Source organism: Raphanus sativus, chromosome 6 (assembly GCF_000801105.2).
Source record: "Raphanus sativus cultivar WK10039 chromosome 6, ASM80110v3, whole genome shotgun sequence".
Taxonomy (NCBI): Eukaryota; Viridiplantae; Streptophyta; class Magnoliopsida; order Brassicales; family Brassicaceae; genus Raphanus; species Raphanus sativus.
In genome coordinates, this window is record NC_079516.1 from 22,660,304 (window position 1) to 22,677,519 (window position 17,216).

Below are 17,216 nucleotides of genomic sequence, written 5' to 3' on the forward strand. Positions count from 1 at the left end.
GTTGATCGGGACCACTGATCCCTGTTGATGTATGAATTGGCCGATTTTCTATTACAAGTTAACGACAATTTAACGTTTGACTAACGGAAATTATGTCAATGTACGTTAAAACCAAAATTTTGAAGTTCATGTATGAAATTTAAATTTTATACTAGTTGATGTATGTTTTCGCACATGTAACATGTTGATGTACTGATCGGGACCGTTGGTCTTTGTTGATGTAGGAATTGGCCGATTTCCCCTGAATCTCTTATTAGTTTCAATTTCAACAGGTTTCGATGCCACATAGGTCATCTAGTCCATCTCATTGACATTTGCATTGTAACTCATACATTTTTGACAAAGTGTAGCGAATAATGGGGTTTGGTACTCCACCTATCCCTCGTTTCCACAATGTGTGATCATCCTCGAGATTTAGAATACTGGGATCGCAGGAGACACTCCTACCCCTCTGCCTCTCAAAAAATCATTTCAATCTTTTATAACATAAACTTAGATCTTGAGACGCTGAAGAGAGAGAAGGAAGGGAACCAGAAACACACATTCTTTTTACCTTCCAGATTTGTAAGAGGATTCCGATCCAGTGATTTCCAAGCCCCAAGACAAGCAAATAAATCAGTATTAGTGTTGGAGGTCAGGTTTGGTTCCTTCAAACAATCTTTAGCTAGTGAATATAGATGACAGGTTGATCCACTTTAGCATCTTTATTACTATCTGCAATCAGTAATCTAGAATGGTGCTAAAGAGTGGTCAGACAATCAAATATAAATCTATATCAATGTTCCTATTTAATACTTATGCGAAAAATAATTTTGAAAAACAATTTAAATAAAAACCAAAATAAAAACACATATTAGTAAACTCTCTCTCAGACTTAAATTACACTGTCCCAGTGTAACACAGCCGGTGGTGAAGGTAAAGAAAATAAATCATAATTAATAAGTATAACAAGTTAGAATGAATAAACCTGATCGACAAGGTGTCGATCGATTCGTAGTGGTATACGTCGATCGTTGGTAATGATCGTGTGGTGTCGAGCTATATGAATGGTGAATGTCGGTCGACGGAAACATCATTCTACTTGGATCTAATAAACTGCAAAAAAAAATCCGAAAAATAAAAGCAAAAAATGAAAATAATAAAATAAAGGAAAATAAAAGAAAATCTAATAGTGGGTTGCCTCCCACTCAGCGCTTTATTATAGTCATTTAGCTTGACTGTGGTAAGTGAGTGACTCATGGGGTGCAGTGGGGGTTTTTGTTTGCTGGTGGGCAAACATTTCCCTCATCTTTGGACTCAGCAGCAGTGAAGCTTCTTGTGGCATCATCTGATATTGTCCATCTCGGATATATCTTTGCTAAATCTGCTTTGATGACTTGCAATCTTCTGTCCAAATCTTCCATGTCAAACTGATGCTGATCAAATCTGGAATGCTCAGGTAGTTCTTCATGTTGATCTTTGTCGTGCTGTTCGTGAATCTGCTGATCTTGATCTGCCAAGGTCTGGGTATCGATCGATGCTACAACTTGTGCGTCGGTCGGTTCGCTGGGAGTTCTGTCGGTCGACTCAGTATCATCTGTGTCGATTCATTCTGAGCGTTGGCCTTGGTACTCTAGAATTCTCTGCATATTGCTTATCTCATTTTTCATTAGACCAGTAGCTCTACAAAGGTTGGTCACTCTTTCGTTGAGGGTGTTGTCAATGTCATCACTTCGTTCTATGAGTCTCTCCTCCATAGAATTCATGGCTTCGTACAGCTTATGTTTGATCTCATCAACTTCTGTTGTGGTGCATGCTCTCCTTGCTGGTGGTGGCTCGATGTCGATCGTTACTGGTCTAGGCCTGTCGATCGATGTTGCGTTTCTGTCACGAAGACCAAGATGATCTTGAACTATGCTCATGTCTCTTTGTAACTCGTTCAGCTGTCGTGACAGTGTATCCAGGTATCGCATGATAGGTGAACTTAAAAGATCATGCTTCTCTTCGTATGCTCTCTCTCTCATCCTATCTTCCAGTTCTGCGAACCTTGTGTCGATCGACGGTGAATTCAGTGTGTCGATCGATGGAGACGTAGCATTCTTAGCTTGATCTTTCTTGCGAATTGATGCTATCTCTTTCTGTAGAAGATCGATCCTCTTCCTTAACCATTCGACATTGTTGCTGAGAGGGCTGTAGACGTCTCCAATCCGTGAATTGATGTAAGCAATCTCCCATTCATCTTTCTTAGGTGATGAATATTCTGGTCGGTCCTTGGATGTAGTCTTGCCGATGTCGATCGATGGCACAGGTACTGTGTCGATCGATACTGGTGGCGTAGCCCCTATCTCAAGCATGGTTAATATGTTTCCAAGCTCCACTCTTACCTCAGCAATATCACTCTGGAGGTCCTTGTAACTGACATCCAAAGGCTGGAAAGTGTCTTCCACCAATGTGTGCATGTTACCTCAAGGTGTGCCTGAGCTCTCCATACATCAGTCACCATATCATCTATCTCCTCTCTTCTGTAGGATACTGGTGGTGGTCTGTATGCATGATAAGGGCGTGTGTGTACTGGAAGGCGTAAGCAACCTTTGTGAAAAAGGGATGCTCTGTCCAGAATTCTTCTTATTTGCTCCTTGGTAACATGGATGATTTCACCATCAACTCCTCTAGCATAGCCAAACTCATCTCTGTAGACACCATATTCATCCTTGGCTTCCCATTTGAATCTCCTGGATCCATCAGTATTGAAGGCACGTCGTCCAAACTCCAATCGTCTGTCGGGCGATCTGACTCTTGGTATGTCGATCGATCCGGGATATCTGCTGTCGATCGACGGTGATGAATCGATGTCGATCGATGGTGAACTCCTGGGTTGACCGAAGTCATGAGGAACTGTATCCTCCCTTGTGTTGACGTGGTGGTTGTCCTGGACGTGAGCTAGGATGTCTGGATGGCCACGTTGCTGTGTGAACAGGTTTTCTGGTCCATTAGCAACTTGGAGGATGTCTGCTATGTCTTCTCTGGTTATGTGCAGAACTCTTCCATCCATTGCTCTTGCATAGCCATCTGTGTCCCTGAAAATTCCAAATTCATCAGGTATTAGTGAAACGTTCCTGATATCATAAGGTTCATGAAATCGAGATTGAGTTCTGTTGAAGGCGTCGATCGATGGTGATGTGGTGGTGGCGATCGATGGTGCACGTCTAGCTGCATGGTTGGATCGATTGTTCATGGTGTTGCAGTCCTCCATTGATAAGTTTCTGAGTGCTGGAAGCTGCTGGGTAGAAGGTGAAAAGGTTTGAATTTTCGTGTTTGTAGTTGTCAACCTTTTATACCCATGTGTTGCCCTAATCGGTGAAATTCCAATTTTTTCCTTTAAGTCGTCCGGGTCAATATCGATCGATGAGATACTGGCGATGTCGATCGATGGACGATGTCGTTTTGCTGGATGAAGTAGATAATCGATCGATGGTGGGCGCTTGATGTCGATCGATTGTGGGAGTCGATTTGCAAATCTGTCATTCTCTAAGTAATTTTCCCAAGCTCTCTCTTCCCAGTAGTCTGCATCATGTTCTTCACTGTGGTCTCCACTGTGGGAAGAGGTGGCTATGTCTACTGCAAAACTCTCATGAAATCCGCTATCTGCCCAACTCCTTACTGAATAATCATCTTCCTTTCGGCTGGGTGGGATGGCGAAATTCGGGTAGCAATGATCTGGTAGATCGAGTTCATCATCTGGACCTTTGTCGATCGATGTTCGATGCTTGTTGTCGATCTCTGCTGACTTGCGAGTGTCGATCGATGATGTTAAGGTGCTGTCGATCGATCCCGAGTACTCTGTCTCGTACTCGACTTCACAATGACAAACTGCAATGATACCAGTATCATCTTCTTTTACCACTGATTTGGCTGGTGGTTTCCCAAGCTTGACAGGGTCGTAGTGGACGTCTGGATCTATCATAGTCAAGCACATCCTGTTGGTGTTCATGTCACATATGGCTCCTACTGTAGCCATAAATGCTCTTCCAAGTAAGAGGGAAGAGTTCCAATTTAGCTTGATGTCTAGGACATGAAAATCCACAGGGACGATAGCATTACCAATATGTACTTCCAGGTCTCTGATGAAGCCTCCAGAGTTTTTCTGAGTGTAATCCACGAATGTAAAGATCTCTGGTGAAGGCTCTACTTGCAGGCCCAGATGGTCTGCCATGACCTTTGGTAAGATGCTGACTGATGAACCAGTGTCACATAGTGCATGAGGAAATTCAATCCCTTGTACTACACAGGGTATTGCAAACTTCCCAGGATCACTCTTCTTCTGCAAAGTAATCCTTTTCCTCATATCCTCTCTGACATTGTCAAACCTTCTTCTAATGTCATTTTCAGTCTCCCTTGTTTCTCTGAAGAACATCCACAATCTGCTTGTGAAGTAAACCTCCTCAAAAGGTTTCTCTGGTGGGATTCTGATAACTCTCTTAGTGAAACCATCAATCTCTTTTTCATTAGCTTCCCTTTTAAGGTTCTTAGGAATCTTCTCCTTCCTACTCCTTAACCTTCTTCCTTCAGTTCCTTCTGATGTAGGTGTAGTGTCTGAAGGGTTACCAGTAATCTCTGTAGGGTTAGCTTGTGGTTTCGGTGTGGGTCTGAGTGCATTGATTCGGTTGCTGTCTATAGATGGTAGTTGCACTCGGTATGTGAGAGGTGCGTGTCGATCGATAGGTGGAGAAAAGGGTCGATCGATACGTTTCTCATCTTTGTGTCGATCGATGAGTGGCTCGTCTCGTCGGTCGATATCTTCGTAGGTGTGGGTGGGTGGGTAAGGATGATAAGCCGTGAATTCAGCATGTGTCAATATCCTAACCGCGTTGCAATCTGCAGTCGTATCCGGAAATGACATCGTTGATGTCGATCGATGTGGACTAGTTGGTGTCGATCGACACCATTGTGATCCACCGAGACTTAGTGAACTTTCCACTTCAAAGTCTCCTTCTTGTAGCTTCTCCTGTTTCACCACTTGCCAGAAATCATCATCTATAATGGCATTCACGTGGTGTTTCCTGTTTCCTTCCCCTACTTCCTTAGAAGTTCCAATCCTCCTGATAGAGTCTTCAGTCTGGACAATCTGTGTCTCAAGTTTCTTAATTTGAGTGCAAATGGTGTCTATCCTTGTGGTCAGATTGTTGAAGACAAAATCAATCTTCCCATTGAAGTTTACTGTAAGCTTCTGTTGACCTTCTAGAACTATATCAATCATGGCATCAAACTTACTTCCTGGGTGGGTGGCGGTGGGTTTTGGTAAGCTGAGTTGCCGTAGTTCCTTGTGTTGGTGAAGGGTTTCTGATACTGTGAACTCTGGTTGTAGTTACTCTTTTGACCACTGCCAAAAAAGTTTATGTTTCCACTCTAGTTTCCATATCTCTGAAATCCAGTACCTCCAATGTAGTTCACATCTTCCTCTGTATCATCTTCTCTAGCCTCTCCTTCTTCAGCTGAGCAGACTGACTGCCCCAGAAATGCATGTAAAGCATCTATCTTGGCTCTGACTTCATTCATCTGGTCTTCTCCGATGGCTGCAACCGATTTCTTCTTGTCAGAGTCAGTGTTCTTGGTGGTGCTGCTGTTGGCTAGGTTCTCAATAAGTCTCACAACCTCTATTGGATTCCTAGTGTTGAAGTTCTCCTCGCTAGCAGTATCAAGAGCCATCTGATACCTCAAGGCGATATCTCTGTAAAAAGTGCTTAACAGCTGCACTTCATTGAATCCATGGTGTGGACAGTCTCGCTGGAAGAATTTAAATCTGATCCACGCGTCTTTAAAAATCTCACTAGGCTTTTGCGCGAAAGTGACGATTTTGCTTCTTTAGTCTTCAGCGCGTGCCTCATCAAAAAAATTACGCAGGAAGGCGTTTTTGATGTCGGCCCAGAATGTCAGTGATCCTGTAGGTAGCTGCTTGAGCCAGTGCGAAGCTTCTCCAATCGGTGAGTATTTGAAGAGCTTGCAGAGTAGGTAGTCCTCAGGGACTCCATCCATACGAATAGCAGCGATAAGATCCTCGAACCTCTCCAGATGGTCCATAGGATGCTCGTGTGATAGCCCATAATAAGGTATCTGAGAGACGAGGGAGTAGTACTGAGGCTTGAGCTCGAAGTTCGGCTTCTGAATCTCTGGAAGTCGAATAGCTGATATGTTGGTGCAGTACTCGTCTGGACGGTTATAGTCTGCCAACGATCGTGTTTGAGCTTCTCCTGTAGCCTCAGCTTCAGGCTCAGGGATTATGTTTCCCTGTGCATCTAGCTTCTGACCTGCTGCATTACGCAGATGACCATCTTGGTCATACAGGTTTCCATTCTCGCCCTGCGTGAGAATAATAATCGCGACCATGCTTCGCGGAGTAGTGTCGATCGATGTACGATGAGTAGTATCGAACGATGTGGATCGGCGAACGGTATCGGTCGACGGTGCTGTCTGAGTGTCGGTCGACGGTTTAACGTGAGTATCAGTCGACGGTACTGCGGTTCTGTCAATCGATGCGGAGCGTAGGTCTTTGCGGATTGAGCGTTCCAAGTGTGCAGGATCCTCTGAGAATAATAGTTGATTTCCCCTGTTGCTTCTGGTACTGCTGGGCATGTACCTGAAAAGACAAGAAAAATTTCAATCAGAAAGGGGGTAAAAAGAAAAACCTAAGATTAATAATATTAAATCTAATGGCGATCAAAGCTCTCCTGCAACGGCGCCAAATTTGATAGTGCTCAAATTACCCAGTAGAGCTTACTCTCTCAAATAAGAGGTACAGCTGTAGTACTTAGGGATCGAATCACGAGGAGCTAGAGAACCAATTAAATGAAATCTACTAATCAATCCTAGGCAAGGTTGGTTTATATGATGAAAGTAAAAAGTAACAATTCCTAAAATGAGCAAGGTAGTTGCTCTAACTAACAATATGATGGGTTGTTCAAATGTGATAAAGAGTGCTAGACATAGGGCTTTTATTCAGGAATGGAGATTATAATCTCTATAAATGCTTTAATAAGTTGCTTGCATGGTACTATAGATCTCAGCCGCTTAACTCAAGTGAAGTATCACTGGTTAAATAATCTAGATCTCTGGCCTCAACTGTCATAATGTTGGCCCAGAAAAAGAGTCGATCGATATCCTTTTGAGATATCGAGCGATACACCTTTCGCAGCGCCGATCGATTCACCTGTCGGGATATCGATCGACGGCTTCTAGATCTGCCTAGGCGCGAGCCGAATATGAACACAAGGTCTAAAGGAGGAGCTGTCGCTCTTCTCAACGGGAGACAGGCAAGTTCAAATGGATAATTCAAGATAATCAAAGATCCTAGTGATCTATGTTCTAGTTAGCTAATCTAAAACAAGCATAGGGTGCAATCCATTTGATGAGTACCACAACTTAGAAGTTATAGTTTGGGGCTAATCCCACAAACCTATTTAAACCCTAGATCTAACAAGTAGACTACTCAGACATAGCTAAGCAATTCATGACAATAGATAGATGAAAGAATTGCATAGATAGAAATAAGTAGAAATACAAAAGGAGATGAGAAATCTCTCCAATCTCTCAAACAATATAAAACTCTAGTCTCTCTCTCACACTCTCTGCTTTTCTCTTGAAGGTTGTTTAAAGCTTGCCGTCAAAAAACACTTAGCAGGAACATTTAAGCATTTCCATTAGGTTAAAAACTCGTCAGGGGCAATCTCGTAATTTGGTGAAGTCTTGGTGAAGTAGTCGGCTAAACCATTTCGTCCTCGATATCGATCGATAACACTGGATGTGTATCGATCGATTATAATCTTCTAGTACGCGGATCTTCTCAGCTACATCGATCGACAACTCTGGATGAGTATCGATCGATTATAATCGCAATGTTGACTTCCGACTTGGTCTTGAATGGTCAACTCGGGTATATCATCTCTTGTACTCCAAAATGCTCCAAAAACATCACTTTCTCACGAAATGCTCCTGAAACTGAAAATATACCTAACAGGCTAGAAAACAGATTAAATATATAATAAAATACTAGTATACCATGGTTGAAAACGGGTAAAATCCATGGTATATCATTAAGCTCAGTGAATGGGGTTGGTGAAACTGAGGTTGTGTATGCATCTGATATTTGGCGGAGCATTTCTGTTAGACAGTTTGAGAAGTTGATCATCGCAAGATTCGTTTTGTTGTGGCAAACCATATGGTTCTTAAGAGAAAACATGATTTTTTATAAATGATGAAGTTGCAGAAGAAATCACTAGATGTTTAGTGATTGCAGATTTTCTGTTGGGAGTGCAAATAAAAACTTACCCGAAATGACAGATGTGGTTAGAAAAGGATCTAAGCTTGAGTTTTTCTACAGCTATGCTCAGTTGCAAAACATGGCTTCATTATCTAATAGAGACATACATGATTATGTATTTGAAATTTTTTAATGGGTTTGTAATCATAAACTGGTAAGTAAATATTGGTGGTGCAACATCTCATATCCCGCAAGATGCGTAAAAAGTGGTGGTTGCAAGTACAAGGCTAGTACCATGATTAGCACTTTGGGTTTACATGGAATGGTGCTCTTTCAGCCTATAAATTGGCATGGCATATTGAGCTTAATTAATGTGTTGCTAACTACAGACGCTGTAGCAACATACATCATCAAGCATTCGTAGACTTTGGAGATGAATCAGTTGTGGAAGTCAGTATGTGGCAGAAACATTGCAACACCCCCGGTCCAGATTAAGTCAAAGTTAATTAGTTTGCCAAGCTCTAATTAAACAAGAACATGCACGACTGACTAAATTTTTTTAATCAAATCTAAGATGCAACTACCACATGCCTAAACATTCGAGTCGAGGTTCACATATTAGATCTAAAATTCCAAGATCAAATGTCCAAGAATGGGTTTTCAAGCGATTTCAAGTTAAGGCTTTGCAATCCGAGTTCAAAACCGTTAGTTAGTTCGTTATGAACTAGGACTAGTATCATATGGTATGGTATCCAAGCATTTCCAAACCTTTATTATTCATATATACTTTAGTTTCAACCACATCAAAACATTTATACATGCTCCGCCGATTTTCAAACTCATATCATACATATTACAAAACCGTACATGTTTACAAAAGGTACCAAATCTACACCAACAGTTTTGTGCTCCTCCAATCTCGAATGGAACCTATTAAGTGTTACCTGCAAAATAAACAGTCCAATGAGCAGCTAATTTGCTCAGTGAGTCGAGTTCCCTAACAATTATAACATCCCCCGATATGAATCAATCATCAAGAAGAAATAATCAATTATGTCAAGCAATATGCAATTAAAAAATTAAAGCAATCAAGTAAACAAATCATTCACTCTTCACGAGTGGTTAGAACATCATCTATCTTTGAGGATTGCCCCTTTCCATTGGTTATCCACCACCATCCCATCCACATCGACCTAAACATAAGTCTCAAAAATCTGATTGTAGAGTCATAACTGCCCATATCAACCCTAGTCATAAAGTCTTAAAAGGCCGACAGACATGGCATAACAAGGCTGCATCGTCATACAGCAACACGGTTGACAGTAGCTACTATATCGACATGTCTTCGCATACTACCCAGAACTAATTTTGTACGGACCTGGGTAAGGCACGGATTTCTGGTGGACCAATGACTCTCATAAAACTCCTCCTCGAGTATTGGAACCTCACAAATCAAAGTAGACCGAAGTCAGTAGATTCGGCTAATCACATTACAATTATGCTGAAAGCAGAGGTGCAAATGATATAACGAAATCATACATGTATATATGTATCACAATAACATTATATTACAAACATGTTATACCCCCAAGCCACAGCCCAAAGGATATAATTCAATATCTCACATAAGCATCAATCATTATCATATCATTATAAATCTAAACATGCAACCTAGCAATGCATCAACCAATAATCTTGTTTGCAGACGCTAACCGCACACACAACAATCATAACTCTTAACTGAGACTCACCTCAAAAACTTAAATGGATGTTTCGGACTGCACACACTCATATCTCGCAGTTATCTTACTTTAAGATTTTATGTGAGAATCTCTGGAACTTTAGAATCTAGACACAGGAAGGGTCTAGAAAAAAAAAGCTATCTAAGTTAAAACTAAAAAAAAATAAAAAAAAATAAAGATAAAGCTAATTAAAAAGAAAGCTAAGACGAGAAAGTTACCTAAAGGCTCAAAACTCACTCAGGCTGGTATGGTTGGGTTTTATGTATGAGTAGTGAACTAAGGAGTGATTACTATTTATAGGGATGGAGAATGAGCTCAGGGAGGATATAGGTCGTGCATGGCAAGCAGTAGGTGTCTCTGCCTCCAAAACTAACCAATTGGAGTAAGTTTGGTGTCTAGCCAAAATTTGGTTATTTTCAAAATTTTAATATTTATTTATTTTATATTTTTAATAAATAATTAATTAAATTATAAATTATGGTATAACTATAATTTAACATTTAAGTAAAATATATTTTCGTTACTTTGATTTTTAGCACTATTTTGAAGAAAAATAAATAAATAAAAAACTATTTAGGAGGTTTGTCCTTATATAATTGTCTTTAATCAATTGTTAAGCTTTTTCTTATTTTAAAATTGAATAATTTAGTAAGAAATTTTATACATATAAATTATATTCATTAGATATTTTAGTCTTTTACCATTGATAAAATATACTTTAAAGCTTGCCAATCCAAACTACATTCGATTAGTTTTTTGTATTTTTGACCAACGTAAAAATAAATTTCAACGAATGGATTTGAAAAAAAAATTCAGGCAAGATTCCGCAACGGACCCAAACTTCTCGTGTGCTGTTGCTTTTGAATTTCACATTCCTAGTTCAATTAATTCACAGATAAAAATTGTATCTCCCCATAATAGTTTAGCGGCTAAAGGAGAATCTAAAGAGAAATTCTTCTGATATTTTTTTCCTTACGGAGACAATAAACCCCAATGTAAAGGTTTTAAAAGACCTTCAATGGATGCCTATGGATGAATCCTACCTTGTACCTCCACATAGTCCCGAAGGAGGGGGTTTTTACCTTGGTTGGAAGAATGATGTGGGACTTATGGTACTAATGGCGACAAAAAAATACATTGATACCAGTATATCCTACAAGGGCCTCTATTTCAATGCCACATTTGTCTACGGTGAATCTGACCATACTAAAAGACAAGCTATTTCGGCAGAACTATCTAAGCTACAACCAAGTATGGGAGGAGGATAGTTCCTAACATGTGACTTTAAAAAATTGGTGGAGAACAGTGAAAAGCTTGGGGTCCTGATAAGACTGATGGTACTTTTGTACCCTTCATAACTTTCCTCTCTTAAAATGATCTTTTCGACTTAAAATAATATGGAAGCTACCTATTTTGGAGAGGGAAAAAACACACTCACCTAGTCTAGTGTTGTCTTGATAGAGTGCTAAGTAGTAGATAATGGGCAGTCCTATTTCCATCTTGCAGAAGCCAGTACCTCAAGTACAAGGATCTGATCATCGACCAATACTCTCTTTCATGGACACTAGGAGAAGAAAATGGCACAGAATATTCAGATATTATTGGTGGCTAAGAGAAAATCTAGAAGTAAAAGAGATATGGAGTATTATTCTTACCGCCGTGTGGAGGAAAAATTCTCCCTCTGTAGAAGGGCCATCTGCAAATGGAGAAAAGAGTTCCATGGAAATAACAATGAAGAGACTGAGAAGCTCAAAGATAGCCTAAATGAAGAAATGAAGCTGTATGGTCCAATAATTGATGAAACAAAGCTGTCTGAGCTGAATAAGCTGAATGCAAAACTTCTACAAGCTTATTAATCATAAGAGGAGTTTTGGAAGCAAAGGAGTATAGAAAACTGTGGCTATCATTAGGGGACTCAAATACATGGTACTTTCATGTAATAACAAAAGGAAGAAAGCAAAAATAGGATGTCAGTCCTAAAGGATGAAGATGGTTTACCTTGTTTTGAGGAGGAGCAAATATCTGAGATTATATGCAAGTTTATGATAATCTTTTACATCCATTCCTTTTGATGGTACCCAATCCATTGAGGATGTTCAGTGTATCAGAGAAGATGGATGAGGAACTCATAAGACCTCCAACACCCGAAGAGATCAAAGAAGCAACCTTTGCGATTAATGCTGACAAGGCCGTGAGACAAGATGGATTCTAGGCTAGTTTCCTCCAAACTAGGATGTGATAGGGTCTGCAGTGGTCAAAGAGATACAAATGTTTTTCTCTTCAAGAAATCTGACTCCATAAGTCAACACCACACATGCTAGACTCATTCCTAAGAACCTAGATGGAAAGAGAGTAGAAGACTATAGCCCGATTGTCCTATGTGTTGTTTTCTACAAGATAATCTCAAACATGCTGACTGTATGCCTAAAACTAGTATTGAGTTTCTTCATATCAGAGAACCAATCAGTTTTTTTTCAAAGGAGAGCCATTTCATACAATGTCATAATAACGCATGAGATTCTTCAGTATCTAAAAACCTCTCAAGCTCAGAAAAACTGCTCCATGGCAGTGAAAACAAATAAGTCTAAAGCCTATGACATGTATGAATTGGACTTTAAATCAAAGGTTTTACAGAAGATAGGTTTCCACACTGATGGAGAGGCGGAAGCTATATAGGTCAAGGTTCGAAGTTTTGAACCCTAAATAGATAACTTGGAGCTTAAGGTAGCTCGAAGAAGATGATAATGGTGGCGAATACTCTTCGCAGTGTTCGTTAGAACTCTTAAGGGCGCGAATACTCTTCGCAGTGTTCGTTAGAACTCTTAAAGACCTTCAAGTTTTATTAATCAAAATCCAAAGGTGTCAATTACATGATCTCAAGCTTGCTATTTAAACTACTTCTCAAAGCCTTAACCTAATACGAAAAGGAAAGTTAACTATAACTAATCTTATAATTAAAAGGAAAACCCAAAACTTAAAACACAAGTAATAGGCCGACGTAGTACGAGGCCCACGGTGATGACGGTGCGCTGCATCAGGTTCCTCCGGGTGGAGAAGGATTCGACCACGAATCCGAGACCTCGTTATCGCCATGGAAATGGGAAAGGTGTTTGACGTTGAAGACATCGGACATCCGCAAACCAGGAGGAAGCTTGACTCTGTAAACATTGGGATTGATACACTCGACAATCTCCACTGGTCCTATCTTCTTTGATTTCAGTTTGTTATATTCTCGTAGAGGAAGGCGCTCCTTAGTAAGATAAACCCAAACCAGATCGCCTGGAGTGAAAAGAACCTCTCGACGCTTGGAATCTGCAGCCAATTTGTATTTCGATGCTGCTTGAATCAAGTTCTGTTTAGCGGACTGATGTATCTCCTGCAAATCAGTGACAAAGTCGACTGCTTCACCATGATGCCGAGATAAGTCAGGCACGGTTGCTAAGTCCAACGGACATCGAGGGATGATACCGTACACGACTTGAAAAGGGCAGTAGCCTAAACTCCGGTTAAGCGCATGGTTATGGGCGAATTCAGCTTGTCCGAGCTTGGAGTCCCATGACTTGATGTTGTCGCCAACAAGACAACGCAGTAGATTACCAAGGGAATGGTTAGTCACTTCAGTCTGACTGTCCGTCTGTGGATGATAAGCAGAACTCATATCAAGCTTAGTACCCAACAATTTCCAAAGAGAACGCCAAAAGTGACTAATAAATCGAGTATCCCGGTCTGAAACAATGGAAGAGGGTAACCCGTGCAAACGATAGATTTCACGAAAGAAAAGAGTAGCCACGGTGACCGCGTCTGTCGTCTTCTTACAAGCCACAAAATGCGCCATCTTCGAAAATCGGTCGACCACCACCAAAATAGAATCATGACCTTTATGTGTTCGAGGTAAGCCTAAAACGAAATCCATACTCACGTCTGTCCATGGTTGTGAAGGGACAGGTAGGGGAAGATAGAGACCCGCATTGGTCGCTTTCCCTTTCGCGTGTTGGCAGACTCTGCAGCGAGCCACAAAACGCTCAACATCTCGACGAAGTGTAGGCCAAAAGTAAGACGATGACACCAGATGAAGGGTACGATCTCTGCCCACATGCCCTTCATTGTGTAACTCACTGATGATCTGTAGACGGAGACTACACTCAGGAACGCACAAACGCAACCCTTTAAATACAAAGCCGTCAAGTAACATATAGTCATCATTAATACCGAGTCCCAAGTCGGCATGAATCTTGGCAAAGAAGGCATCGGTGGAATATAAATCTGCGAATGACTCAAACCCTGTAACCCTTGTATGCATAGTAGTAAGCAAAGAATGACGCCTACTAAGTGCATCTGCGACTCGGTTGGTTGCGCCGGATTGATGACGAATGGAGAACGTGAACTGTTGGAGATACGAGATCCAACCAGCATGCCTGGAAGACACCTTAGCTTGACTATCCAGATGGCGAAGGGCATCATGGTCAGTGAAAAGCACGAAGTCGCGATGAACTAGATAGTGACGCCAATGCTTAATAGCCTGAACAATCGCATAAAACTCAACATCGTACGTGCTATAGCGACTGCGAGCACCGGCGAGTTTCTCACTAAAATAGGCCACTGGACGCCCGTGTTGACTGAGAACCGCTCCAATGCCAAGTTTTGACGCATCACAATGAAGTTCGAAGGTAGCTGAGAAGTCTGGAAGGACAAGAATAGGTGCCGATGTAAGCTTCTCCTTAATCAACTCGAAGGCTGCGGTTGCTTCATGCGTCCAAGCAAACCTGCCTTCCTTCATACAAGAAGTGATAGGTGCCATGATAGTGCTGAAGTGCTCGACGAAACGTCTATAAAAAGAGGCAAGACCATGAAAACTCCGAACTTCAGAGACTGTGGTTGGTAGAGGCCATGATCGGACAGCTTCGAACTTGGACATATCCACCGAAAGTCCTTGGTCGGAGACGATGTATCCCAAGAAAAGAACCTGGGAAACTCCAAATTCACACTTCTGGGCTGCTGCAAAAAGCTTTTCTCTGCGTAAGACGGTAAGAACCTGCCGTAGATGTGCTTCATGATCTTGTAAAGAGGCGCTAAATATGAGTATGTCGTCAAAATAAACGACCACAAATCTCCCAATGAAATCTCGGAGAGCTTGATTCATAATCCTCATAAAGGTGCTAGGTGCATTTGACAAGCCAAAAGGCATGACTAGCCATTCAAAGAGACCTTCGCGAGTCTTAAAAGTTGTTTTCCACTCATCACTGGGACGAATACGAATCTGATGATATCCGCTCTTGAGATCGATTTTTGAAAAAAAATTCGCTGATCCAATCTGATCCAACAGGTCATCGAGTCTTGGAATTGGAAACCTGTAACGAATAGTTATTTTGTTGATAGCGCGACTATCCACACACATACGCCAAGTGCCATCTTTTTTGGGAATCAAAAGAGCTGGGACAGCGTACGGACTCAAACTCTCTTTAATATGTCCTTTACGCAGGAGATCTTCTACTTGGCGACGAAGTTCTTCGTGCTCGCTCGGACTCATACGGTAGTGAGGCCGGTTAGGGAGAGTAGCGCCGGGAACAATCCCAACGAGTAAGGTGCCGGGTGAGATTCTGTGGGAATGCCCAATTTTCTTACTGCTTCTGCAGAGATGACATTACGACAACAACCCGAGTCGATGATAAAGTTGCAGATGCGGTCGTTAATGGTACAAGTGGAACGAAAAATATTTGTTCTCAACCACTTGTCGTCTTTTTTTTGTGGTGCTAGACAAGATCGATGAAGAATCAGGAGCCGACCACTATCGCCAGACGTGTGATGGACGTTGGAGGCATCTTCTTGGTCTTCTTCTTCCTGAGAATCATACACTTCATCGATGGAATCATCGAGTACTAATCCTCTTCGCGAGGCATGAGGACAAGCATTTATCCTGTGACCTGGTTCTCCGCAAGAGTAACAACGCACTGTGTTTGGTCGCGTTGAACGGCGAAGCTGTTGCTCGTCTTGTGCCGCAGGTTTTGTTGCCGACGTGGTAGCATCTGCAACGTCTTTTGCTGACGGAGAAGGTGTAGTGCTGGCTGTCTGGTCTTGAGACCGCGGGCGTGTAGAGGAAGCACTCCAGTTAGCCGACCGAGATTGTTGTTCAAAAGATGCTGCACGACGATGAGCTTCACCGATAGTCGAAGGATCGAACTGGGCCATTGCCGTCTGTAGTTGAGGTCGGAGACCTCCAATAAAACGCGAGACCAGTTGAATTTGACTGTCATTAATCTCATTACGAGTTAACAACAAAGCAAACTCTTCTGCGTATTCATCTACGGTGCGTGATCGTTGACGAAGATTCTGCAGTCTGGTATACATGGTGCGTTCGTAGTTGTGCGGCAAGAAGGTTTGGCGCAAGTGTTTGGTGAGCTTGTCCCACGACTGGATTGGAGTTTTTCCCGTGCGTGAACGAGTTGTTTTGAGTTGTTTCCACCATGTCGCGGCGTGTCCACGAAAACGCATAGCAACAAGAGAGACCCGCCGGTGAGGAGGAACTTGCTTAAAGTCAAGAATTTCTTCAACAGAGATCAACCAGTCAACAAGATCATCACCTTTAAGACCTCCGTGAAATTCAGGTATGTCAACCTTAAAGCTGTTTTCCCATCGATTGTTGATGATATCTCGTTGTCGTATGTCTTCTCGATAAACTCGTCTATGATCTTCTTCCTCTTCTTCGTACATATCCTGAGCTCGAACATCACCGAACTGGTATTGGTTTTGTAATCGATGTTGGTGTTGGCGAGGAGGGTGAACAGGTGGGAGTTGTTGTTGCTGGAGAATTGGTGGCGGAGGATGAAGGTGCGCGGGTTGGAGTGGGTCGTGAACGACCGGCTGGGCTGGAGGGGCCAAGCGAGTTGTTAAGACCGTCGTTAGAGTCGCGAGTTGTTCTGTTACCGCAGCTAAGGCAGTAGAGATCGTATCGCTTTGTACTTGTGACGTCGTTTGCATCTCGACGAGTAGGTCTCGCAAGAGCTGGTCTAGGAATCTAGTGAACATATCTATTATGAAGATAATGCTTATAAGGAACTATGGATCAAACCAAATCAATAGTATTGATCGGCACTCGATTCTTGTTCAAATGCGAGAGTTGGAACATAGGAATTAATCATCTGGTTAGACTCACAGCGAATACTGAATATCTTTGCATTGAAATTCAAGTTTTATAATTGTTATTCCTACAATCTTAGCATTTATAATATTATATTTCTGATTTC

At 41.7% G+C, this 17,216-nt stretch overlaps 1 protein-coding gene and 1 long non-coding RNA gene across 2 annotated transcripts; both read right to left on the bottom strand.

Moving 5' to 3' along the window:
• Positions 1-8,992: 8,992 nt before the first annotated feature.
• Positions 8,993-11,381, bottom strand: LOC108810638 (uncharacterized). The gene is made up of 4 exons (XR_001943147.2): positions 10,194-11,381; positions 9,985-10,098; positions 9,612-9,677; positions 8,993-9,177 (listed from the first exon to the last, which is right to left on the bottom strand). It is a non-coding gene; the product is annotated as an uncharacterized LOC108810638 (long non-coding RNA).
• Positions 11,382-15,498: 4,117 nt separating this feature from the next.
• Positions 15,499-16,950, bottom strand: LOC130495657 (uncharacterized). Its single transcript, XM_056987086.1, has one exon. It carries the CDS (start codon positions 16,948-16,950, stop codon positions 15,499-15,501), a length of 1,452 nt encoding a protein of 483 aa, XP_056843066.1.
• Between the last annotated feature and the right edge of the window lie 266 nt (positions 16,951-17,216).